The sequence below is a fragment of the Haliotis rubra genome, unplaced genomic scaffold (assembly GCF_003918875.1).
Source record: "Haliotis rubra isolate DU_JTF1 unplaced genomic scaffold, ASM391887v1 Scf371, whole genome shotgun sequence".
In the NCBI taxonomy this organism is placed as follows: Eukaryota; Metazoa; Mollusca; class Gastropoda; order Lepetellida; family Haliotidae; genus Haliotis; species Haliotis rubra.
The window spans coordinates 12523-39509 of NW_025767048.1; the positions used below are offsets into that span (position 1 = coordinate 12523).

Sequence of the window (26987 nt, forward strand, 5' to 3'; positions counted from 1 at the left end):
CTCAGTGGATGACGGACATGTTGTTTACATGGCTGTTGGTGTGTTGGGGTGCTGTCTTGTGTCAGGGTATAGGTAGGTTCACACATCTCGTGTCCGCAGGCAGGTACTCGGTTGTTTTAGGGTGCTGTTATCCTGCTGCTACAAGCATTAATTTCCACTTTTTCTATTTGTATGCTTCCTGTATACCTTCCGCGAGATTAATCAGTAAGTATTTCAGAGATTGGTGTAGACTATTGTAACTCTCAAGTTCTCACAGCCTTCGGATACTGATCTGTGTTGAAACTGGATATGATATTGTGTCCTCAGTCACGTACTCGGTTGTTTTAGGGTGCTGTTATCCTGCTGCTACAAAGCATAAATATCCACAATGACGGTTACTGCTGTGTCGCTAGATCAGTAACCTAATCATTTCGCAGATTGAGTATTGTAGCCCACTGATTTAAGCATGAGTGTATAAGAGGCAGGAACCCGGAAATCAATATGTTGCATAGACCCTAGGGTTCACTCTAGTGACGTTAAGTATATCACGTGTGTCTGCCTTTATCCTCATGGGGCGGTGGGGTAGCCTAGTGGTTAAAGCGTTCGCTCGTCACGCCGAAGACCTGGGTTCGATTCCCTGCATGGGTACAATGTGTGAAGCCCATTTCTGGTGTCCCCCGCCATGATATTGCTGGAATATTGCTAAAAGCGGCGTAACATTAAACTCACTCACTCACTCACTCTTTATCCTCATACAATATACAGTCATGAGTCATCACCCGGTCTTGGTCACATGTGTATTGCCAGGTGTTTGCGTTTTGTTTAAGGCGCATTCAGCAATATTCCAGCTATATGGCGGCGATCTGTAGACCAGACAATCCATTGATTAACATCATAAGAATCGATCTCAGCAAATGGTATACGATTATTCAACCAAGTCAGCAAACCTGACCAACCGATCCCGTTAGTCGCCTCTTACGACAGGCATATGGGCTACTGAAGACTAGTTCGAACCTTTTTAATTCTTCACGGTTGTGTGAATACTGACAATATTAGTATGACGTCATGATTGTGATAATGTACTGACAGTATACTGATAAATGTGATAGTGTACTGACAGTATACTGATAAATGTGATAGTGTACTGACAGTATACTGATGAATGTGATAGTGTACTGACAGCATACTGATGAATGTGATAGTGCATTGACAATATATTGATGAAATTTGATAGTGTACTGACAGTATACTGATGAATATGCTAGTGTACTGTCAGTATACTGATAAATGTGACAGTGTACTGACAGTATACTGATGAATGTGGTAGTGTACTGACAGCATACTGATGAATGTGATAGTGTACTGACAGTATACTGATGAATGTGATAGTGTACTGACAGTATACTGATGAGTGTGATAGTGTACTGACAGTATACTGATGAATGTGATAGTGTACTGACAGTATACTGATGAGTGTGGTAGTGTACTGACAGTATACTGATAAATGTGATAGTGTACTGACAGTATACTGATGAATATGATAGTGTACTGACAGTATACTGATGGATCTGATAGTGTACTGACAGTATACTGATAAATGTGATAGTGTACTGACAGTATACTGATAAATGTGATAGTGTACTGACAGTATACTGATAAATGTGATAGTGTACTGACAGTATACTGATGAATGTGATAGTGTACTGACAGCATACTGATGAATGTGATAGTGTACTGACAGTATACTGATAAATGTGATAGTGTACTGACAGTATATTGATGAATGTGATAGTGTACTGACAGTATACTGATGAATGTGATAGTGTACTGACAGTATACTGATGAATGTGATAGTGTACTGACAGTATACTGATGAATGTGATAGTGTACTGACTGTATACTGATAAATGTGATAGTGTACTGAAAGTATGCTGATGAGTGTGATAGTGTACTGACAGTATGCTGATGAATGTGATAGTGTACTGACAGTATACTGATGAGTGTGATAGTGTACTGACAGTATGCTGATGAGTATGAACGGAAGTTGGACGGGAGGTACTCACTCTGGTTTCATATTTCATGATGGAGACATAACTGATTCAATCTATGTAAATCCGATACATTATTTCTTCATGTGGAAACGACACAGAACAGAGAATAGTGCTTGTTAAAAAAGATGACCGTGTTTTGCCGTAAATCAGTTGCTGAAATCCGTTTTCTAGAAACTTCTCGGATACACATTTTCAATGAACGAGACAACTGGTGGAAGGCCCAAAGCCGATGTAAAGACAAGGGAGGCAAGTTGTACACACCAGGCACAGATGACATTCCAGCAGAGCTCGTGGAGAATCTACAGTCCAAAACCTACTACTGGATAGGTGCCATGAGGTACTGGGCCTGGATATGGACAGGTACAACGAAAACAGGCAGATATTTATGTCTACTGGCCACACTTTTTATTGTGAGAATAAGATTCAATATCAGTCACTCACTTTACTTACCCTAAATTTAAACATAACCGTTTCACAAGAAATTATACAAGCATCAGGAATACGGCACGTATCATATGAGTAGACCTAAAGAAGCTAGAGTACAGCTTTACTCTAATATATTACCTTCAATTGTCCAAATACAGTAGATGACAGTCCCCTGTTCACCTATGCTGGCTTCCTTCCTGTGGGGAGTGTGACAGTAGAACCAAAGGGAACATATCTTGATAACTCGGTATGGAAGTGCCATCTTCACTGCAGTCCAGCATATTCAGTCGGCATGAAGGTGAGTTGTATATATCCTAAGTTCATCACTTGAAATAGATGCAGCAAACTGTATGGCATTTACAGTTACACTCACATACTACTTATACAGACTGGAATGTTGATAAAATCAAAGTTAATTATTTCCTTGAAGCACGTAGCGTCGTCATGTGAAATCTGAATTATCATTGTTGGATTCAAATCCGATATAGTGGTTAAAGTGTGTGAAGACCCGGAATCAATTCCCCACATCGGTACAATGTGTGAAGCCCTTTTCTGGTGTCCTCTGCCGTGATATTGCTGGAATATTGCTGAAAGCGGCGTTAAACTAAACTCTAGCCTCATTATGATGTCTTATTTGTCTGAGGGGCGGTGGGGTAGCCTAGTGGTTAAAGCGTTCGCTCGTCACGCCGAAAACCCGGGTTCGATTCCCCACATGGGCACAATGTGTGAAGCCCATTTATGGTTTCCCCCGCCATGATATTGCTGGAATATTGCTAAAAGAGGCGTAAAACCAAACTCACTCACTCTTATTTGTCTGGGTTTCATCAAAGTGGAGAACGTGAGAAACAGTCCTCTTCATGAAGCTGACACAATATATCACCAAACTCACTCACTCTTTCAATGGATACACAGCCACATTCCATATACATTGTCTGATTGTGAAACATGCTTTAAAACTGTTACGTGCTCACGGACAACAGCAGTCCAATTCCTTAGAAGATTTGGTAGTTGCTAAAGGTCAGAGGTTCACACTCAGAATACAATTAACTGACAACAATTGGTTTGTTTGTCAGCTGTAGTATACTTAGTGTCATGGTTAATGAACTGCTCAAAACTCCATCGGGGCACAGTACGTTCAGGGCATAGTTTTGTTAACTCCCATGTTACCACATAGCATTATGTCTGTCTTTGTGTGCATACACAGGGAACCACGTGTTATTGTTTGAAAGAAGGCTATAACACTACGAAGTCGATGCTATCCGAGAACTCGTGTCCCGGAAACTTCGAAGAAAGGTGTGGCAACATCAAGGGGATGTCAGTTTACAAGCTAGGTACGGCTACGTTAATTTCATCCTTACATAGCATAAAATATTTCTATGACACTGATTAAGTTTACTGGATCAGTGTCTAGATGCCTGACAGGAACAACGTATTTTGGTTATTATTTATTCAGCCTTGCTGCCATTTAACTACATCTGACACGAATTTGAGATCTGCTTAAATGTGAGGCTTCAAAATTTCTTTTAGCAGTGTTTTGGTTACTATTTATTCATCCTTGTTTTGAAAATTTCCCTTCGCACTGAGCGAACCAGTTCTACGATGTATTAGAATTAATCTGTATGAAGCTAATTGGACTCTTTAGAAAACTCAGCCAATACACCTATAAGCTATATTACAGCCATACGGTCGTTGTAGGGCTCTGATGGTATTGTGGCACAAGGCACAGGGCTGTTTTGGACTAGGTTGTTGTTCATAGTTACCACACTTCAGTTCCACGGTCACAAAAGGCGAGTGGTCAGAGCCTACAAGATTAAATTCGATTATCGTTAAAATAGTCGTTCTCTCAGTTTTAGTAGTACTAGTATCATAGAAACATGGTAAATGGTACACCTTGAAAGTGTAGATCATTCAGGTAATCTTTGAATGTTTGAACTGATATTATGTCTTTATTGTTTTTAGAAAACATGACATTTAATCAAGAGGAAGACACGTACTGTGCTTATGTGGATGACACGGACCTTTCCATCCATACCAGAACTTATTACGATTGTAAAAAGGTCAAGGGTTGTTACGCCTGCTTTACTTTGTTTGGTAAGTTGTATTACGTTTCATCCACAATACGTTTCCGCTGATATTTACGTTTAATTTTAAGAAACTTTAAGCTATGTAATGTGTTTAATTTTCGGGATCATAACACATAAATTTATTAAAGATCATTGTCCTAATTACCACCACCATTAATTCACCATACAATTACCACTTTCATGAAGACATGATACGTTTTACAAATAACACTACACTGAATACAGGATACTATATATACGACTAACTCTACCATGAAGACATAACATGACTCTAAAACCTGAAGATACAACAAATTCTCTTCTGCACAAAATTCCAAAACTCAGTAAATTTCATGCAAAAAGAGGAGATGCATATAGACACATTCACAGTCAATTCCCAGTGTAGGGAGATAACCTGTAATCGTTGTTATAATCCAGGTCGGACTTACCTCATATTCAGGAAAAGAAAATGGGACAGATAAAGTAGATACAATCTGGACTGTGAAAAACCCTAAGGATATGTTTACATTTTTGAACTCCAAGAACAAACAACAACAAACGAAATTCAATTCTCGAAAACATTCGATTTTCCTAATTTATACACCACTGTTATTCACAACAAATATAGGGATTGTTAACAAATTTTATTCAGACTTTCGTGATAACTCATGTGTGAAACTGAGGCATAGGACAATCAGGCAAGAGGTAAGCATGGTTGCCACATTTGATCTTCTCTTTGTTACATACATATGCGGAAAGCATACGCTGCTGCACGCGCACCACTTCAGTTTGAATAAACACGTTAACGCTTGTTTGTTGTCTGACGCTGCAGAACACTACTTACACCATCACGTCTAATCATGCGCCTTCAGATGATGGTTTATTATTTTATAGGTACACGTTTATATAGGAGTATATTGCACACAGTCGTTATATGCAGCGAACTAGAGACGTGTCTTCTATAAATCCAGTTATCTGCTCAGAGCAAAATGGTGGTGAAAATATATGAATGGATCATTGAAAACCAGTCATGACACCAGGTGTTTCGGCGGAATGAGGCCAGTCTTGACCATGTTTTCCATGCACTCGCCTTTAACAGATTTTCGTTCATTTTATAGGTGCAAATACAAGTATATCTTGTAGACATCAGAAGTCATGGTATGCTGCCTGGATGACATGTGACTTGGTTAAACTGAATACATCTGCTCGGACCAGTCTTCTTGGAAGCAGCAGTACCACCACCACATACTGGATCGGTTTGTACAAATATCTGCACAGGAGATGGATAAACGGTAAGTAGGGTCATTTTACCATCGATTTCTATCTGTTCACAGAACAGATCATATGAACACATACAAAAATTCAGAAGTCAAAATGCATTCGAGGACCTTAAATGTGATAATAACAGGAATGGCGAGATTCCAACAGCTATCATAGTTTCGTGTCTATGTTATGGAAACCGATGACGTCGTCAATGGGTTTCCGAGTTTCGAATGTGTGTACAATAATCTCTATGCGTTTTGTTGCACTATTCTTTAGTCAGGTCCACTTGGAAATTGGGTTTGGAACCATTGTTGTATGTTCTTCGTTTTATATCTAACATATTGTCTCAGCTATACTCGCATATTTGATCACTAGTTGTCTTATTCAGGTTCAGACAATACAACTACATACTTGAGAACTGCAAAACTTATCAGGTTCATTTATGTCCCCTTTTATATGTTGCATGGCTCGATCCATACTGACTGAGTTGCATTATCGTCAAAATCATTTCAACAAGGTTTTCAGCATAGTTAATGTACATGTGAAGATCCGAATTAGAATTGGTCTTCAACAAGCGATGCTTGTCATAAGAGTCGAGTTACGAGATCAGGTGGTCAGACTCAATGACCTGGTTGATACCTGTAATCGTAGCTCATATTGTTAGTCACTGGATTGTGTAGACCAGACTCGGTTGTCATATAGATGGAATCATTTCTGGATTAGTTTTCTTTTAATGCGTTAGTCCTGACAAATGGTAATTTGTCTCCATGTATATTTATTTAAAGCGAAGACTAAATGTCTCGATAGAATGGTAAATGATGACGTACCTGAAACCTGAAGAACATTTTGTTTTAAAAGAGAAATTCAAGAGTACGATACTATACATTTTCACCTGTGACACTGACAGAAAGTACAATTTACCTGAAAGGCTATGCTATAACATTTGTGGATATCCTGTTCAATGTTTTTCTTAGGGGAGACGGCTTTGAAATACAACGGGCGCCGCGGTGCTTTGTCTTCAGACACTAGGTGTCTCATTGTATACAAGCAGAGGAATGGAGGAAAGCGTTTATACTGGAGGCCATGTTCAGAAAAACGCGAGTTCCTTTGTGAAGATGGTATGGTTCTTAGTTCACATCAGTCATCCTGGCGCTGAAACCAGACAAGCATATAGTTGCTTGTGGTTGTGAAACCAGTTGAACTAATCTGTACCATTTTTTAAATCGCAACTGAAATAATTTCATTTCCAGACCTTAAAATAGCTATTCTTAATCATATATCTAACAAATGTAAAACAGATCGGAAAAGTAGGGCGCATGTGTGATCAAGTTGTCTCAGGCATCACAAGTCGCTGAGCAGAGTCGCATCCCTTAGCCTTTTGCAACATCTTATGATCAGATTCACCCCGATTTGTATACTCAGTTTGTGACGTTAAATATTAACTCACTTACTCACTACTCGGTTTGTCAACACCATTATCGTGGTCTTTGGTTTCAGGCTGACATGTACAATGAGATCTTAAGCTGATACGCATTGTATTTCTGATTAATAGTGATAAGAGCAACGTAAACCGCATCTCACTCCCACTTTACATATACCGTTATACGAGCTGGGTAATGTGTTGAATCATTATATTTGACTCGAGATGTAATGTCCAGACATTGGACATATAATAAAATGCAATTCTGTTTTTTTCCTAACAAATCAAACATTCAAATGCTACAAACACATGATATTATAGTGTGTTTATGTGTGTTTATGAAGTACATGCATTTTACATCAAAGGTCAATTTTTACTCTCTATGAAAGCACGCTTGTGGCATGGGACGCAATGTATTCCCCTTCACAGGAAGTGATTTGAACTGATGATATTGACATTCTTACATTCTTTTAGCTGGAGACATAAGACTTAGTGTTAAAAATTGTATTTAATTTGGCACATGGTGGTATGTAATGATATTTGGGCTCCATTTATATGTTTTATTTCTCAAACACATTTCAAGTTTGTGAAATACAACATATAGATGTTTTATTCCTATCTCAATATCTCATTAACACTTCATAATACAGGACTAATTGATTCTCAGTATCTCTATATGGTTGAGAAATTGCGATGTGCCTCAGCTCACTCTTCTCACTATCGATTCTTTTATTTCCGTCAGTACTTCCTGACTCGCTGTCAGCTGTCACTTGTGTTTGCGTATTATGTAAAATAGGGGACGGTGGGGTGGCTTAATTATTGTTTTGTCAAATGTTGGGGTTCGATCCTACCCTTGAAGATCCGGGTTAGACTTGGTCTTCAGCAACTCATGCTTGTCGTAAGAGGCGACTAACGGGTCGGGTGGTCAGGCTCGCTGAGCTGGTTCACTCATGTCATCGTATGGTAACTACGTTGATCGATGCTCATGATGTTGATCACTGGATTGTCTTTTCCACCCTCGATTATTTACTGGCCGCCGCCATATAGCCGGAGTATTGCTGAGTTTGGCGTTAAACGAGTAAACACTTGCTTTCCATCCTGCCAATGGTTAAAATACACGAATGTCAATTGTTGTATCCCACCGCCGTAATGCATATGTAATGATGCTAACGTCAGCTTTCATAACAACTCCCTTGAAATTATACATTGATTCGTTAAATATTAATCATTCATTGTGATCACGCCATCAGGAACACAATTACAATCGTCAGGAGATGGTGCTACAACTGACAACATCAACTTTACCGATGTTGAGACACCCACAGCAAGACGGAATGATGAGATGAAACCTTCGACTAATCCCATGATAGGTGTGTGTCAAACACGATCATGCATGAGTTCCATCGACATCAATAATATGATATAATCGAAATTGACACGTTTTAAATATTCCCTAATACGAACTGTTTCATAGAATAACATTGAGAAAATATGGAATTATATGCATTTCTGGAAATAGATGTATTTGAACACATTAAAATATTTCTTTTCCACTTTGACATCTAAGAACATACCAACGTCAGGATCTTCATGTGTAAAAACTTTGCCCTTCCTGCTGTTACATGTATCCTTTTTAATGTAATCTTGGTAATAACTACCAAATGTGATGATAGTACAATGTATAGTTGGTGTTTGCATGTTTTACTTTCAGAAGGAGGCTTCATTGGACTAGGTGTAGGATGCGTGACGTTTGTTCTGACAGTCAGCATGGCAGTGTATTTCTTGTCAAGGTACAAAAAGACACTTTTATATCCAGGATGAGTAGCTTTTCATTTTAAGGTTACGAAATATTATCATACATTGCAGGCAATCCAAACTACATTCATCTCAAATCTATATTTGGTCTCCCCCCCCCCAAGAAAACCCAAACAAAACAAAACAACAACAAACAAAACAACAACAAACAACCAAACAAACAAAAACCCACAAAAAAGAAAAAAAAAGCAAAACAAGAAAAAAAACCCAAACCTATCAGCAATAACGTCAATACACATTATTGCTGAAGGAAACGTGTTTTCAGCAAGAGTGGATTTCATGTACTCTTCGGTGTTTCAGGCAAAAGAAACTGTGTTTTGCGACAAACCACGGGAATCAACCGGTTCACTTCAACACAGATTCAGAACATATCTACTGCAGTTTAGCCTTCCCAACACAAACAGAAAATGGAACAGATGATGACATACCACCTCCTCGCACAACAGAAGAAGGAACGACAGCCATAGTCAGGGCCAGTCCTCACAGTGACAACATCTACATCAGCATTTCATAGATTAATACTGAGGATGAGAACGACGACACATTCAAGACACAAGAAACAACCTTAGCGCTGGGTTGATCGTATGTCGTACGATTTAAATTACAGACCATCAATGAGATGCTACCTCTTCACTGTAAACAGCCCTAATGTAACAGTAGACACCTATTTATATGGGTGGGAGAGGTAGCACAGTAATTAAAGCGTTCGCTCATTAAGGCAAAGGTCAGGGTATAATGTGTTCAGTTCTGGTGTTCCTCACTGTGATATTGTTGGAATGTTGCTAAAAACGGCGTAAAACCAAACTCTTGATAATATGTGCACAATGTTTTCATACAAATTGAAGGGAAGTTACAATGTGGTGTAACTGAGCGATAACCGTTAACCGCATATATATTAATAAGAACTGCGCTTTTGGTCAAATCCCTTGTCAGAAAGTGCCCACAGTGCGGAGAGTTTCTGGACTTTTGTGAGTCCAGAATTAAATCGTGACGTGTTCTGTGTAAATATCGAAACCCTTCGCAAGTGAATCTTGAACCGTCGCGTTTGAACAGGATATCAAATAACGGTTTCGGTAGAGGATATTATTCAGCCCTGACGTGAAACAGAGGTAACGTCCTCCTCCATCCCACTGGGGCCTAATTAATTAAGTCCTGACTAGGTTGTTAATGGATGAGGCACCTATACCTATACACAGCAAACTAGTAGGCTGAAGAGCACATACTCGACTGTCGGACGTGTCGAACATTTGCTTCACACATTGTACTCTTTACTAAGAATTCATCCTAAATAATTGGTGTAAATGTATCTCCGTTGGTACGACATACTGTGTGTTTCTGGTTTTTTTAATATACATGTTCCTGGTAAGGTACCTTGTTATAATGTACGATTTATAATTGATAGAATATAGATACATTTGTACAAAAACATTTCAGTTTTATAATCATGCTTTTTATAATGGAATATGTTTCATGTAACAGTTTAATTTGATATTTATCACTTGAAAAGCGATGTTCAGGTAGAAGTTCAAAATTAATACAGTTATATTCCTAACATGTTCCTGTGCTATTGAGCAAATGTATAAATTATCTTACTTGCACAGTTCACACCTTATAGGCATAACAAGATGTACATAGTTACTTTTTCTTGCATAACGCTTCAGCTGCAATGCTACATATATATGAATAAAGTCATCACAAACTGTTACACGTGGTCAAGCAATGTTTCCATCGACACGCAATAATTGCTTTCTACAGTTCTCGGAGTACAGAAAGTCTTCATAGACAATGTATGGCTTTCTTGAAACGTTTTCCTTTACAACTAGTCATTTTCAGTTGCACGCCCGATTTATTTCATTTTCTATACGTGAAACAATATCTATAAATCTGAACATCCAATCTCTAGTTAACACTACACACGTATTCTAAAGATTGTCATTCGACGCTTACCAAAACATTGGTGTAATCAGGGTTATAGCATTTCAGGACTAACTAAGGGTTTCAAAAGGTACTATTTAGACACCTGGATAGTATTTCCAAATTAGAAGCATCAGTAGCCACAGTGATCTCCGATGCAATTCCTTATATGTACCATACGTTCCTTAGTTAGTTCAGATGAAAATCACTCATAAATAGTGATTGATATGGTTATGATGTAGTACAATGAGATATTGTTTAAATTATGGAAATGGTTTTCTCGGTTTTATTGAAAATGCAGTGACGAGATATTATTAAGTCATCATAACATAGTTTTAGGGAACATCCCTCGGGAACTCAACAAGGAGAATTGCGTTTCGCTCTCCACCATAGTACAGGTCACGATGGCGAATTACGTCGGGCAATTTATTATGCCCAAACAAACTTTTGTTACATTTTCAAGCGAATCCAATCAATAATTCAGACCGAAATGTTTGTAACACTCTATCATTATTGAGGAAATACATACAAAACGATTATGTTTTCTTATATTCTGAAAGGATTGAACTGATAATATTTGAAGATGAAGGCAGTCAGCGGACTTCAGTGGAATATTCGACAGAAGGTTTAAGACCAACATGATATTCTTCGAAAAGAATACTCTGGGAGAACTATGGAAGAACTGTAACTTTCCTGTCCAAATTATGATTGTGGACATACTGTAGTATATTTCTTATCACATCAAAAAACATACTTATCTCCCTTTGATCTGCATTCGCTTAGTGTTAGAGTTTTAGGCGAATTAACTTCTGGCGAGTATACTCTCCATTCGCTGGTGACAAACGCATTACATAATGCCACTATTTGAAAATAGCGCAGAATTCAAGACTTCCTCCCAAACCATCTGTATGACATCTGTTGATATTGCATTGTACACAGTGCAGCGTCGGCCCATAAACGCTTACTTTTTGAGGTAAGTCATGTGAATGGTGAGCCCAGCTGGTAGGAGAGGACGTGCTTTCCGCACCTGATGAACACCTGATCTCGTCACTAATTTTCGGGCTGTCCTCCCAAAAGTTAGACGTCCCAAAAGTTAGACGCGTTAAAACAACAAAGGTTATGGTTGGTTGCACTGAGGTTCACCACACTGTTACCTTTGTTAATATTAATGGACTAGTCCAAATGTACTAATCTACACACAAAGAGAAGAGATTGTGGATAATGACAATGCCTTTATTTGACATAAAACAAAATAAGTTATTTCAACAAGATAATTATAAATGATCTATGGAATACTTTGTAATGATTTTATTTGGCATTAAAAGAAATAAGTTAATTTAACAAGATAATTTAAATGGTCAATCAAATCATTCAAGATTTAAGATTTCACATCTTTCACATCATTCACTGTACAGGCAAGAATGTTATCCAAGTCTGAGCAAATGCCCAACTGCATCGAGGAACTCCATGTTTGTCATCCCTCCTGCACGCAGTCTCTCTTACAGACGCATCAGCCTGTTCTCAGTTTACCTGTAGACCATCTTCCTTTTCCACATCGCCAGTGAACAAACTCTCCCCTGACTCTGTTCTTGGTGTATGTGTGGCCTTGAAGGAATACCTGAGGAGTACCATTCTGTGACTTCACGTATTCTACTCTCTGAAGACCATCGTTTGTTCTTAACCCTTAGTTAGTTATTTGCTTTATTTAGCGTCGCACGCACAACTAAGGTAAAAAAGGAAAAATATGAAATAGGTAAAGAGTAATAGAGATTTAGTGTAATAAATGGTTATTGTTATTGTTTGAGGACAGAAACCTGTTTAATTTGATTGTATTTTGTTAATTTGTTGCTCTACAAACAACCCATGTTTAAATACATATTTATTAAGTGAATAATGATGAACATGTAAAAGGTTAAAAAATGAAGTTGATAAAAAGAGAAAACTCATAATTTTGTATGAATAAGATATTAAGTGAGTGGTTTAATTAATTTGGGGTTTGTTATAATGTGCTTGAGATCAGAAGATTTAGCATTATTGAATTTGGCAAGTGATACATTTGCCGTTTGAACATTGTAAAAACACATTTGGAGAACCCAGTGATTGAGTAAACCAGTCAACATTACCATTCTGATCAAAGTATTACTGTACAAATGTGAAAAACATCTCGTTAGTGTATGGGATAGGTTCATTATATCAGTGGGTAAGACTAGGTTGTAATCACAGTCACGCCTGATTGATTTGTCTGACAACTGGGACGTCTGACTTTTGGGACGTCTACATGTGTCTCTTTTGCATCCCCTGAATACTCTTAAGTATGAATTGATAAAACATTCCCACTCGGCCCCTTATAACCTCTGGCAATTATTCGTCTTTACATCATTATGGTGTGATATAAAACGCAATATACCAACTTTGTGTCGACCAATTCCATTTTAGCTTCTTAATACCCAACGCGAAGAGAAGTGAGTGAGATTTAATGTTGCAACAAAGATGGCGAGAGAAGCGCCCTACAATTTCTTTGTCACCGACAAGGCTTTGCGTTTTATGTCATATTACAGTCCTGAATTATTTCGGTGCATTATCGTATTAAATGGAATTCGTAGTGATTGCAGGACAAACTGTGTGAATACGAGACCTCTGTGTCCTCGCACAAACACGAAGTGAGTTGGGTAAAACGCCGCTTTGAAAACATATTTTAGTTATAACATGGCGTGGTTGATTAAGATGGGAGGAAAGTGAGGTTGTTGACGTTATGCACTTTGGTTACAATAACATCCTAGAAGAGCATGGATCACAATCAATACGGCACACTTAAACCACAGGGGAGACAACTCTGGTATCACGTAACACCCATCCAAACATTAATGCAGTGTTTCAGACACTTGGGCGAACCCAAGCCTTATGATGCAGATCATGTGTCAAAACGAGTCATCGATCAGCGGATCCTGGTGGGATATAACTCTGTAGACCGAACTGGTACGCCTTAAACCACCATACTTTTCTCACACTACAGTCAGCCCAAGGAACAGAAGCATTTCTAACACTGATCATGACTGAGATAAACGTGCCCCGTGTTACAGCCGTGATGCAACTGGTAGTTTGCTGCAGGAGGCGGCACAGTTTGGCGCGTCATCGTACACCGTGTTGCAGGGGAGGATCCAGGATTATGGGGGTGGGGTGAGGGGGTGTAAGGGTGTGGGGTGCACATAAATCATAAAGTTCAAAGGATAGAGGGAAATACTCCTCAAGGAATTTATCTCGGCAGAGAGAGAGAGAGAGAGTTTACCGTTCTCAGATGAAATTTATCCTGACTCAGTTATGCACTCTTTGACCGTGTTCAATTAACATTTCATGCAATTTAGGGGCGGTGGAGTAGCCCAGTGGTTACAGCGTTCGCTCGTCACGCCGAAGACCCGGGTTCGAGTCCCCACATGGGTACAATGTGTGAAGCCCATTTCTGGTGTCACCCGCCGTGTTATTGCTGGAATATTGCTAAAGGCGGCGTAAAACAAAGCACACTCACTCACTCATACAATTTAATTGATACAAGGATGAAACTTGGTGCATAACCACATGTTCTGATTATCCTGTCACACGACACGTACGTTCACCAGTGTGCTGTTATCGCTGTTCACCACCTCCCAATCAGAGACTGAATATGGCTACAGATGATAACCAGGAGAACATCTGATTTCCCAGAACCACCCAGACAGATCACGTGTCATCACACTTCCGGCACTTAAACGGTCGACCTGTGGAACTGCAGTTCGGGGAAAACATGCATGTATAGTGTTTCCCCATCGCATACATTGTCGTCGATGTAATCGTCAGAATACAGGAACTAGTACCAGTCGTCTGTGTCTAATTCCCACCTCATGGAGACGATTGTTGATTGTTTGGCCTGATATCCTCCTCAAACCTGGCACATGCCATACAGTTTCGGTGGCACCAGCATGTCCATTCACCAGTATCCTAAACCATCCGTATCTGATTATCTGATTTCGTCCAAATTACAATATGAAGACACAAGGTATGACAGACAGATAGATAGATACACACTTGTATAATTTCATCTTTCAGCAATCAAACCTAATTCAACAGCGTGATTTCACAACACACTTGTTCTGAGCAACATTTGTTCCTTGTTGAGTCATGTGACCGTGAATCAAGGAAGGAAAATAACATTACAGTACGGGCTCAGGCCTTATTCTCATGTTCATCTCACGCTGGACACTTTGTCAAACACAACTGTACAGAAATTCTACATTAGATAAAGCAATTTCATTTTTATGTTTCTGGCGCTTTAGTTCAGTCTGCGTACTTGTTAACCATCCTTGGGTAATGGAGCTTAGCCTGCAAAGGGTCGATTGTAATTGTTCCCTCAGACAAGGGATGGATTATCTATACTAACGAAAAAAGTAGCCGTGCATAACATAAAATTGCATAAAATAAAAGTTATTTGAAATTTCTAAAAATAACCCTAAATAAACATGTATGAATGCACTTTGCACGGAATTTGATGTCACGATTCGCGCGTGGCACGTGCATTTTGTGCACAATGGACTTACTCACTGTGGCATGCTTTTTGACACCTGAAGTTTACACACCTGATATTGAAAATAGAAGAATGACTGATTATTCTCTAACCTTTGACTTTTGTGGAAAACACGTTAATTTCAACCTAAACTGCGTGTATGTCATGCCACGGCTTACAGAAAATCAGTGTCTCCGCGCCGTGGGGATGCTGGAGACTGGAATGGCCCAAAATAAAGTGGCCAGCCATTTTGGTGTCCATCGTAACACGATCTCATCTCTATGGAGACGTTTTCAACATTATGGCAACACGAGAGATTTGCCTCAGACCGGCCATCCACGCGTGACGTCACGTCAGCTAGACAACCACTTTCGGCTGACCATCTAAGGAATCGACTCCAGACTGCCAGTTGACTGCTCGGACCATTCCTGGCTTACGTCCAATCACTTCCAGGACTGAACGGAAGCGATTGAGGGAGCACAACGTCCAATTTTGTTCCAACGTCACCGACAGGCACGTGATGCAGGATTGGGATGGTGTTTTGTTCACTGACGAGTCGAGATTTCTTCTGTTTCTGGACTCCCCTTGCCAGCTGTTTCTCCGGACCCGTTTGGGATGAAATGGAGAAACGTTTACGTCAAACCGAGAATCAGCTATTGAGTGAACTTAATTGGAACAAGCGTTGGTTCAGACATGGAGCATCATTCCTCAAGCTTTCTTCAATCTCTTAGTGTCGTCTATGCGTCGTCGTTGTCAAACCTGCATCAACACCAATGGTGGACACACACGATGCTGAATTTGTGAACTGACTTTTGACACCACATCTTTTCAAGGGCGTGTCCCGATGCCCAGTGTCAAATCATATAGATTTCGATCTCATCCTGTCAACAGTTAAGCGGTGATTAAGGAAAACACCACAAATCATGTTATCTTTTTGCAATAAAATATGGCATAAAATAATGCACAGTTACTTTATTCCGCTAGTATACTGTTCCCACGTGCTGCGGTATTACGCTACATTTCATATGAAACAACCAACTTTGATACACGTTGTTCCTGTAATGAATCAAAGCCCTACCAGTTTTGAGTCCCTACTGAATAAGGTGCCTTATGGATGTTTTTTGTCTGTTGTAAATGAATGAGTGAGAATATATTAACTCCGCTTCCGGCAGTATTCCAGAATCATGATGCCTGCGGACAACATAAATGGACTTCACAATAGTACCCATTTGTGTAATCGAGCCCGAACCTTCGCCATGACAGCCAGACATTTTAACCGCTAGGCGTTCTCATCGCCTTTATACGGCAAATTAGGAAAATATCGACTTTATTTAGAAAAATACTCCACAAACAACTTTGGAAAGGAAACACTAAATATATGTATAAGTTGGTATGATAGTTAGTTTTATCATTACCGACGTTGCATTTACACACCCCACTTGAGTTGCCTCGATCAAAAAGTCAAGGTTTATGGAGACCTATCTTTGGATATGAGAGGGGTCTTTAACAATAGGAGAGTAATTAGATCCAGATTGTCCTCTAAGTATTCTGATAGTTCCTTCTATTCTAGATTAAATATTTACCCGTATTCGCTTATAACGTCACATGTTTGCCTATAATGAAACAAATGCTGGGAAACATACATTCATTTCTGTCATGACTTTTATACATGTAGCAAAACATCCCGAAATTGTTATTGTGGAATGGTTGTGAGCGAAGAGAAAACATGCATTGTAATGGGCCAGAATGACCAAGCCGCAAATGCTGCCACAAAGCGTTCTTTTAAGCTATGCTGCACACTCATTTTACCCAAACAACACCTGTAAGTTTATAATGTCTACGTAAGGAGAAATACAAGCATAGTCTACACCGTCTGGTTGTCTATGTGCAGTATTCCGCTGATTCATGTGTTACATGCAGATATAAACACACTTTATTTTGTTTATTCTGCCTGGCTTTGTTGACTGTCCTAAAGTGTGTGAATTACACTTCCCTGTAGGCGACAGACTACGTTATGCAGTCACTTCATTTACTCAGTGAATGACGGACATGTTGTTTACATGGCTGTTGGTGTGTTGGGGTGCTGTCTTGTGTCAGGGTATAGGTAGGTTCACACATCTTGTGTCCGCAGGCAGGTACTCGGTTGTTTTAGGGTGCTGTTATCCTGCTGCTACAAGCAATAATTTCCACTTTTTCTATTTGTATGCTTCCTGTATATCTTCCGCGAGATTAATCAGTAAGTATTTCAGAGATTGGTGTAGACTATTGTAACTCTCAAGTTCTCACAGCCTAGGATACTCATCTGCGTTGAAACTGGATATGAAATTGTGTCCTCAGTCACGTACTCGGTTGTTTTAGGGTGCTGTTATCCTGCTGCTACAAGCATAAATATCCACAATGACGGTTACGGCTGTGTCCCTAGATCAGTAACCTAATCATTTCACAGATTGAGTATTGTAACCCATTGATTTAAGCATAAGTGTGTAAGAAGCAGGAACCCGGAAATCAATATGTTGCATAGAATAGGGTTCACTCTAGTGACGTAAGTATATCACGTGTGTCTTCTTTATCACTCATACAATATACAGTCATGAGTCATCACGCGGTCTCGGTCACATGTGTATTGCCAGGTGTTTGCGTTTTGTTTAAGGCGCATTCAGCAATATTCCAGCTATATTGCGGCGGTCCGCGGACCAGACAATCCATTGATTTACATCATAAGAATCGATCTAAGCAAATGGTATACGATGTGTCAACCAAGTCAGCAAACCTTACCAACCGATCCCGTTAGTCGCCTCATACGACAGGCATATGGGCTACTGAAGACTAATTCTTACCTTGTTAATTCTTCACGGTTGTGTGAATACTGACAATATTAGTATGACGTCATGAATGTGATAGTGTACTGACAGTATACTGATAAATGTGATAGTGTACTGACAGTATACTGATGAATGTGATAGTGTACTGACAGTATACTGATGAATGTGATAGTGTACTGACAGTATACTGATGAGTGTGATAGTGTACTGACAGTATACTGATGAATGTGATAGTGTACTGACAGTATACTGATAAATGTGATAGCAGTATACTGATGAATGTGATAGTGTACTGCCAGTATACTGATGAATGTGATAGTGTACTGCCAGTATACTGATGAGTGTGAACGGCAAGAAACAACAGTTGGAAGGGAGGTACTCACTCTGGTTTCACATTTCATGATGGAGACATAACTGATTCAATCTATGTAAATCCGATACATTATATATTCATGTGGAAACGACACAGAACAGAGAATAGTGCTTGTTAAAAAAGATGACTGTGTTTTGCCTTAAATCAGTTGCTGAAATCCGTTTTCTAGAAACTTCTCGGATACAAATTATCAATGAACGAGACAACTGGTGGGAGGCCCAAAGCCGATGTGAAGTCAACAGAGGCAAGTTGTACACACCAGGCACAGATGACATCCCAGCAGAGCTTGTGGAGAATCTACAGTCCGACACCTACTACTGGATAGGTGCCATGAGCTACAGGGCCTGGAAATGGACAGGTACAAAGAGAGCTGCTAGATATTTATGTCAACTGGCCACACTTTTTATTGTGAGAATAAGATTCAATATCAGTCACTCACTTTACTACCCTAAATTTAAACATAACCGTTTCACAAGAAATTATACAAGCATCAGGAATACGGCACGTAGCATATCAATAGACCTAAAGAAGCTAGAGTACAGTTTTCCTCTAATATATTACCTTCAATTGTCCAAATACAGTAGATGACAGTCCCCTGTTCACCTATGCTGGCTTCCTTCCTCTTGGGAGTGTGACAGTAGAACCAAAGGGAACATATCTTGATAACTCGGTATGGAAGTGCCATCTTCACTGCAGTCCAGCATATTCAGTAGGCATGAAGGTGAGTTGTATATATCCTAAGTTCATCACTTGAAATAGATGCAGCAAACTGTATGGCAGTTTCAGTTACACTCACATACTACTTATACAGACTAGAATGTTGATAAAATCAAAGTTAATTATTTCCTTGAAGCACGTAGCGTCGTCATGTGAAATCTGAATTATCATTGTTTGATTCAAATCCGATATAGTGGTTAAAGTGTGTGAAGACCCGGAATCAATTCCCCACATCGGTACAATGAGAGAAGCCCTTTTCTGGTGTCCTCTGTCGTGATATTGCTGGAATATTGCTGAAAGCGGCGTTAAACTAAACTCTAGCCTCATTATGATGTCTTATTTGTCTATAGGGGCGGTGGGGTAGCCTAGCGGTTAAAGCGTTCGCTCGTCACGCCGAAAACCCGGGTTCGATTCCCCACATGGACACAATGTGTGAAGCCCATTTATGGTTTCCCCGGCCATGATATTGCTGGAATATTGCTAAAAGAGGCGTAAAACCAAACTCACTCACTCACTCACTCACTTATTTGTCTGGGTTTCATCAAAGTGGAGAACGTGAGAAACCTTCCTCTTCATGAAGCTGACACAATATATCACCAAACTCACTCACTCCTTCAATGGATACACCACCACATTCCATACACATTGTCTGATTGTGAAACATGCTTTAAAACTGTTGCGTCCTCGGGACAACAGCAGTCCAATTCCTTAGAAGATTTGGTAGTTTCTAAAGGTCAGAGGTTCACACTCAGAATACAATTAACTGACAACAATTGGTTTGTTTGTCAGCTGTAGTATACTTAGAGTCATGGTTAATGAACTGCTCAAAACTCCATCGCGCACAGTACGTTCAGGGCATAGTTTTGTTAACTCTCATGTTACCACATAGCTTTATGTCTGTCTTTGTGTGCATACACAGAGACCACGTGCTACTGTTTGAAAGAAGGATATAACACTACGAAGTCGATGCTATCCGAGAGCACGTGTCCCGGAAACTTGGAGGAAAGGTGTGGCAACATCCAGGGGATGTCAGTATACAAGCTAGGTACGGCTGCGATAATTTCTTCCTTACATACCATAAAATATTTCTATGACACTGATTAATTTTACTGGATCAGTGTCTCGATGCCTGACAGGAACAACGTATTTTGGTTATTATTTATTCAGCCTTGCTGCCATTTAACTACATCTGACACGAATTTTAGATCTGCTTAAATGTGAGGCTTTAAAATTTCTTTTAGCAGTATTTTGCTTACTATTTATTCATCCTTGTTTTGAAAATTTCCCTTCACACTGAGCGAACCAGTTCTACGATGTATTAGAATTAATCTGTATGAAGCTAATTGGACTCTTTAGAAAACCCAGCCAATACACCTATAAGCTATATTACAGCCATACGGTCGTTGTAGGGCTCTGATGGTATTGTGGCACAAGGCACAGGGCTGTTTTGGACTATGTTGTTGTTCATAGTTACCACACTTCAGTTACACGGTGACAAAAGGCGAGTGGTCAGAGCCTACAAGATTAAATTCGATTATCGTTAAAATAGTCGTTCTCTCAGTTTTAGGAGTATCATAGTAGCATGGTAAATGGTACATCTTGAAAGTGTAGATCATTCAGGTAATCTTTGAATGTTTGAACTGATATTATGTCTTTATTGTTTTTCAGAAAACATGATATTTAATCAAGAGGAAGACACGTACTGTGCTTATGTGGATGACACGGACCTTTCCATCCATACCAGCACTTATGACTATTGCAAATTCATAATTGATTGTTACGCCTGCTTTACTTTATCTGGCAAGTTGCATTACGTTTCATCCAAAATAACATAAATCTCCCTTGATATTTATATCTAATTTTAAGAAACTTTAAGTTTACTCCTAAAGATCATTGTCCTAATTACGACCACCATTAATACCTTACAATGTATTACAATTTCCACTTTCATGAAGACACGGTATGTTTTACAAATGACACTACACTGAATACAGGATACTATATACGACTAACTCTACCATGAAGACATAACATGACTCTAAAACCTGACGATACAACAATTTCTCTTCTGCACAAGATTCAAAAACTCAGTAAATTTCATGCAAAAAGAAGAGATGCATATAGACACATTCACGGTCAATTGCCAGTCTAGGGAGATAACCTGTAATCGTTGTTATAATCAAGGACGGACTTACCTCATATTCAAGAAAAGAAAATGGGACAGATAAAATAAATACAATGTGGACTGTGAAAAAAACCCTGAGAATGTGTTTACATTTTTTAACTCCCCAAAATATTATCAAAGAAAATTCTATTCTCGAAAACATTCGATTTTCCATATTTGTACCCCACTGTTATGCACAACAAATATAGGGATGGCTAACAAATTTTATTCAGACTTTCGTGATTACCCCTGTGTGAAACTGTGGCATAGGACAATTAGGCAAGAAGTAAGCATGGTTGCCACATTTGATCTTCTCCTTCTTACATACATATGCGGAAAACATACGCTGCTGCACGCGCACCACTTCAGTTTGAATAAACACGTTAACGCGTGTTTGTTGTCTGACGCTGCAGAACAGTACTGACACCATCACGTCTAATCATGCGCCTTCAGATGCTGGTTTTGTTATTGTATAGGTACACGTTTATATAGGAGTATATTGCACACTGTCGTTATATGCAGCGAACAAGAGACGTGTCTTCTGTAAATCCAGTAAATCTGCTCAGGGCAAAATGGTGGTGAAAATATATGAATGGATCATTGAAAGCCAGTCATGACACCAGGTGTTCGCGAAACGGGTTAGCATGGATCTGTTTGTTGGCTGACACAGCATGACTACTGTCATACCTCACAGCATCAAGGCCAGTGTTTCGGCGATATGAGGCCAGTAGGAAATGTGGTTGTAGAAAGCGTTGTCACCACCCTACGTGCCCCAGTGTTCACAATGTTTTCTGTGCACGCAACTTTAACATATTTACGTTCATTTTATAGGTGCAACTACAAGTATATATTGTAGACATTGGAAGTCATGGCGTGCTGCCAGGAAGGCATGTGACTTGGTTAAACTGAATACATCTGCTCGGACCAGTCTTCTTGGAAGCCGCAGTACCACCACCACATACTGGATCGGTTTATACAAATATCTGCACAGGAGATGGATAAACGGTAAGTAGGGCTATTTAAAAATTGATTTATATCTGTTCACAGCACAGATTATATTAATACATACAAAACTTTGAGGTGTTAACATTGATATTTTAAAATAATATTGACAAAAAAGGGGTGGTTAATTAAATTTCTGGAAGTCAAATTTTCAGAAGTCAAAATGCATTCGTGGACCTTAATTGTGATAATAACAGGAATGGCAAGATTCCAACAGCTATCATATTTTCGTGTCTATGTTATGGAAACCGATGACTTCGTCAATGGGTTTGTCTAGTCCAGACTCGGTTGTCATGTAGATGGAATCATTTCTGGATTAGTTTTCTTTTAATGCGTTAGTCCTGACAAATGGTAATTTGTCTCCATGTATATCTATTTAAAGCGAAGACTAAATGTCTCGATAGAATGGTAAATGATGACATACCTGAAAGTTGAAGAACATTTCGTTTTAAAAGAGAAAATCAAGAGTACGATACTATACATTTTCACCTGTGACACTGACAGAAAGTACAATTTACCTGAAAGGCTATGTTATAACATTTGTGTATATCCTGTTCAATGTTTTACTTAGGGGAGACGGCTTTGAAATACAACGGGCGCCGCGGTGCTTTGTCTTCACACACTATAGCTAGGTGTCTCAGTGTGTACAAGCAGAGGAATGGAGGAAAGCGTTTATACTGGAGGCCATGTTCAGAAAACAGAAGTTCCTTTGTGAAGATGGTATGGTTCTTAGTTCACTTCCTCACTTCAGTCATCCTGGCGCTGAAACCAGACAGGCATACAGTAGCTTGTCTTCCAGAAACCAGTTTGAACTAATCGTACCACTTTTGTGTAAATCGCAACTGAGAAATAAGTTCATTTCCAGACCTTTAAATAGCTATTCTTAATCATATATCTAACAAATGTAAAACAGATAGGAAAAGTAGGGCACATGAGTGACCAAGTCATTTTAGGCATCAGAATTCGCTGAGCAGAGTCGCAAAATGTTTGCAAAATATCATGATCGGACACACGATTCACCCTGATTTGTATACTCGGTTTGTCAACACCGTTATCGTGCTCTTTGGCTTCATGCTAACATGTACAATCACATCTTAAGCTGATACGCATTGTATTTCTGAAATAGTGATAAGAGCAACGTAAACCGCATCTCACTCCCACTTTACATATACCGTTATTTGAGCTTAGTAATGTGTTGAATATATTTCACTCGAGATTAATTAAATGTAATTCTGTTTTTTCTAGCAAATTATAACATTCAAATGCTACAAACACATGATATTATAGTGTGTCTATTTGTGTTCATGAAGTACATGCATTTTACATCAAAGGTCATTTTTTACTCTCTAAATAATGTTCGTGACATCCAAAGAAATGTATAGTGAAGGTAAAAGAACTTTGGTAGGTCAATAAGAAACAAGTGCTTATTACTTTTCGTATGAATGAAACGTGTGGCGTGGGACGCAATGTATTTCTTTTCACAGGAAGTGATGTGCACCGATGATATTGACATTCTTACATTCTTCCAGCTGGAGACCATAGGACCTACTGTTAAAATGTACTTAATTTGGCATATGGTTCATGGTGGTATGTAATGATATCTAGGCTCCATTCAAATGTTTTTGTCACGTTTCAAGCTACTTGGTGTCTCTGGCCATAATTTAACTGTCTAGTATTGGTTGTTGAATTGGGTTAAATGCTGGTTTGAACAATATTGAAACTCTATCAGGGGGTCCGAGTTTAGTTAAGGGGAAAAACCGGCAATTCACTTTATGTTAAACCCTGCATATTATTTCATACCTCATTGTCAACATCCTGGGAAATCAGTTGTTTGCTTGTTCTCTTTACACTGTAAAGGGAAACTGTGAAAATGTCATGCTGGCTTAGAAATACACTGTTAGCATAGACACATGATGGAGATATAGGTCTCATATCTCATCAACACATCACTCCGTAACTCAGGATAAATTAATTCTCAGTATCTCTATATGGTTGAGAAAGACCAATATGATTATATGAATCTCCCTCTTCTCACTATGGACGAAGGGATGGCGTAACGATTGTTTCTTCAAATGTTGGGGTTCGATCCTTCCTTTGAAGATGCGCGTTAGAATTGGTCTTCAGCAACTCATGCATGTCGAAAGAGGCGACTAAAGGGATCGGGTGGTCATGCTCGCTGAGATGGTTAACTCATGTTATCGTATCCAAACTCCGTAGATCGATGCTCATGATGTTGACCACTGGATTGTCTTTTCCGCGCTCGATTATTTACAGGCCGCCACCATATAGCTGGAGTATTGCTGAGTGCGGCGTTAAACAAGCAAAAATGGGGTTCGATCCTGCCATTGGTTAATATACATGAATGTCATTTGTCGATCTCTCCGCCGTAATATATCTGTAATAAAGCTAACGTCAGCTTTCATACCAACTCCCTTGATATTATACACTGATTCGTTAAAGATAAATCATTCATTACGATTACTCCATAAAACATACCTACAACGTCAACAACAATGGAGTCAACATCATCGCCTCAATCCTCAACAGCGTCAACCACAGTTACTCCACAATCATCGGTAACAACGTCAACCACAGTGACGCCACAATCGACAACAACGTCAACCACAGTGACGCCAGCATCATCGCCACAACCCTCACCATCGGCAACAGAATCGCATTCATCAGGAAGCGTTGCTACAACTGACAACATCGAGGTTGAGACACCAACAGCAGGAAGGAAAGATGCGAGGAAACCGTCGATCAATCCTGCGGCCGGTACGTATCAAACAAAGACAATGTGCATACGCTTTATCTCAATTGACACATGCCCACAATTGATGTTCCAAGTTAAACTTTGACAACAAATCTGATCTAAAAAGTCTACGAAATTTCATAACAATCAGCGACAGGTAGGGGTATTTGCATGTAACTTTTACATCATAGATCGTGCCAGTGTCAGTTCACTGGTCCTGATGTAAAAACGTGTACCCTTTTCTTGCATTATTACACACTTAAATCATTTTCGTAATTACATACGAGCATATATTTGATTTGATGCTAATATAATGTATATTTGGTATATACATTTATAACTGTCTTCTTGAAGGATGCTTCATTGGACTAGGTGTTGGATGTGTGCTGCTTGTTCTGACAGTCCTCATTGTGGTCTGTCTCTTGAGAAGGTACGAAGATACTTAATATCGATAACATATACTTAATCAGTAAAATATCCACAACTAAAAGAAAAACCGGAAGATAGGTTTTAGTCTATGAAATATTATTATGAACTAATGATTCCAAACTACATTCGTTTCAAACGCAGTGCTTGCATATGATCTTTTGTTCCCATCAAATGACATCAGAATGACTCCACTGCAACAAATTGTTAGTAAAGGAAACAAGAATACCAGAATATATTGCATTTTTTCCAGACTGAATTTCATGTTGACACATCGGGTTTCAGGCACAAGAAACTGTGTTTTGAAAAAAGTGATGGGAATCAGCCAATACACTTCACTTCAGCCGCAGAAAACATCACCTATGGTTTAGCCTCACACGCACACACAGAGAGTGAAGCATATGCTGTCATCTCACTTCCTGACACAACAGATGCAACATCGGCGACATCAACGGTTCCACCGGCGATAGTCCGACCCAGTGTCCACAGTGACAACATCAACATCAACAACGCTCAGGTTAATGATGAGAATGAGTACAACGTGCTATCAACATCCAACAACTCCAAGGTGCCCGTGTCACATACAGGAATCCTTACAATCATCTATCAGGACTTGACGGAAATAACGAGTACAAGGGAGACTACGACACAGCAAACTTTGTTCCACAGACAGAAGAATTGACCACAGGGCTGAAGAATACTGTCACACACCCACGACTGCCGGACGTATGGAATGGTCAGGAGGAGGAGGAGCATTACAATGTGCTCGGCCAGCACGACACTCCCAGAAAAGTTGATGCTGCCGCTGGGGTGTATGACCACGTTGCTACGGACGAGGGGGACTATGACACTGCAGGGTGGGGAAAAGAATGTCAGCGAGGTGGATGATTCTTACAGTCATATACAGAGGACAACTAAACCATGTAAAGAAGATACGTATGATGTCGCAAGTCAAGGGCAGCCGGAACGATGTGCCGACGACACCTACAACCATGACGTTAAGGTCGAAGACGGTAGAGGAGACACCAACCGACTACTACAACACAATGCGTCTTCACCGAAACAACAGGAATCTTGACGGACATGTGGAAGGTGATGCTGGAGTCTGATATGAAGAAGGGATCAGGGAAAACGTCTACAGTCTTGCCAAGGACATCTCTGATGCCTGAATGTATTCGAAGAGGGCGTATACATATTGTTGCATTATGTTTACCTTTTCTTTACTAACAATCAGTTCATTTTGGTGCCATCTCTGTTCGTATAACC

General features: G+C 39.5%; 2 protein-coding genes across 3 annotated transcripts; both read left to right on the forward strand.

The window, feature by feature from the left end:
- On the forward strand, nucleotides 1–26403 carry LOC124285974. Its single transcript, XM_046722280.1, has 10 exons — nucleotides 1–72; nucleotides 2202–2390; nucleotides 2615–2754; nucleotides 3661–3787; nucleotides 4416–4547; nucleotides 5638–5811; nucleotides 6757–6900; nucleotides 25268–25318; nucleotides 25650–25725; nucleotides 26007–26403. Exons 1-10 carry the CDS (start codon nucleotides 9–11, stop codon nucleotides 26401–26403), a joined length of 1494 nt encoding a protein of 497 aa, XP_046578236.1. The 5' UTR covers nucleotides 1–8.
- LOC124285978 lies at nucleotides 17479–21172 on the forward strand. 2 transcript variants are annotated; one of them, XR_006900922.1, is made up of 5 exons: nucleotides 17479–17569; nucleotides 18830–19018; nucleotides 19242–19385; nucleotides 20299–20422; nucleotides 21046–21172. XR_006900922.1 is itself a non-coding variant. In XM_046722284.1 (3 exons), exons 1-3 carry the CDS (start codon nucleotides 17506–17508, stop codon nucleotides 19412–19414), a joined length of 426 nt encoding a protein of 141 aa, XP_046578240.1. In that variant the 5' UTR covers nucleotides 17479–17505; the 3' UTR covers nucleotides 19415–19558. The 2 variants fall into 2 exon arrangements, 1 of the variants encoding a protein (XP_046578240.1); XM_046722284.1 differs by lacking the exons at nucleotides 20299–20422; nucleotides 21046–21172 and having other exon boundaries at nucleotides 19242–19558.
- Nucleotides 26404–26987: the final 584 nt, after the last annotated feature.

What these genes read in the sequence shown, in the direction of transcription:
- LOC124285974 (XM_046722280.1), top strand. Translation starts at nt 9, where the DNA reads ATGACGGACATGTTGTTTACATGGCTGTTGGTGTGTTGGGGTGCTGTC. An exon ending in GATGTCAGTTTACAAGCTAG is followed by an intron (nt 3,788 to 4,415) that starts GTACGGCTACGT and finishes TATTGTTTTTAG; the next exon opens with AAAACATGACATTTAATCAA. An exon ending in GTCGATCAATCCTGCGGCCG is followed by an intron (nt 25,319 to 25,649) that starts GTACGTATCAAA and finishes GTCTTCTTGAAG; the next exon opens with GATGCTTCATTGGACTAGGT.
- LOC124285978 (XM_046722284.1), top strand. Translation starts at nt 17,506, where the DNA reads ATGACGGACATGTTGTTTACATGGCTGTTGGTGTGTTGGGGTGCTGTC. An exon ending in TGTCTTGTGTCAGGGTATAG is followed by an intron (nt 17,570 to 18,829) that starts GTAGGTTCACAC and finishes TCCGTTTTCTAG; the next exon opens with AAACTTCTCGGATACAAATT. An exon ending in CAGGGCCTGGAAATGGACAG is followed by an intron (nt 19,019 to 19,241) that starts GTACAAAGAGAG and finishes GTCCAAATACAG; the next exon opens with TAGATGACAGTCCCCTGTTC.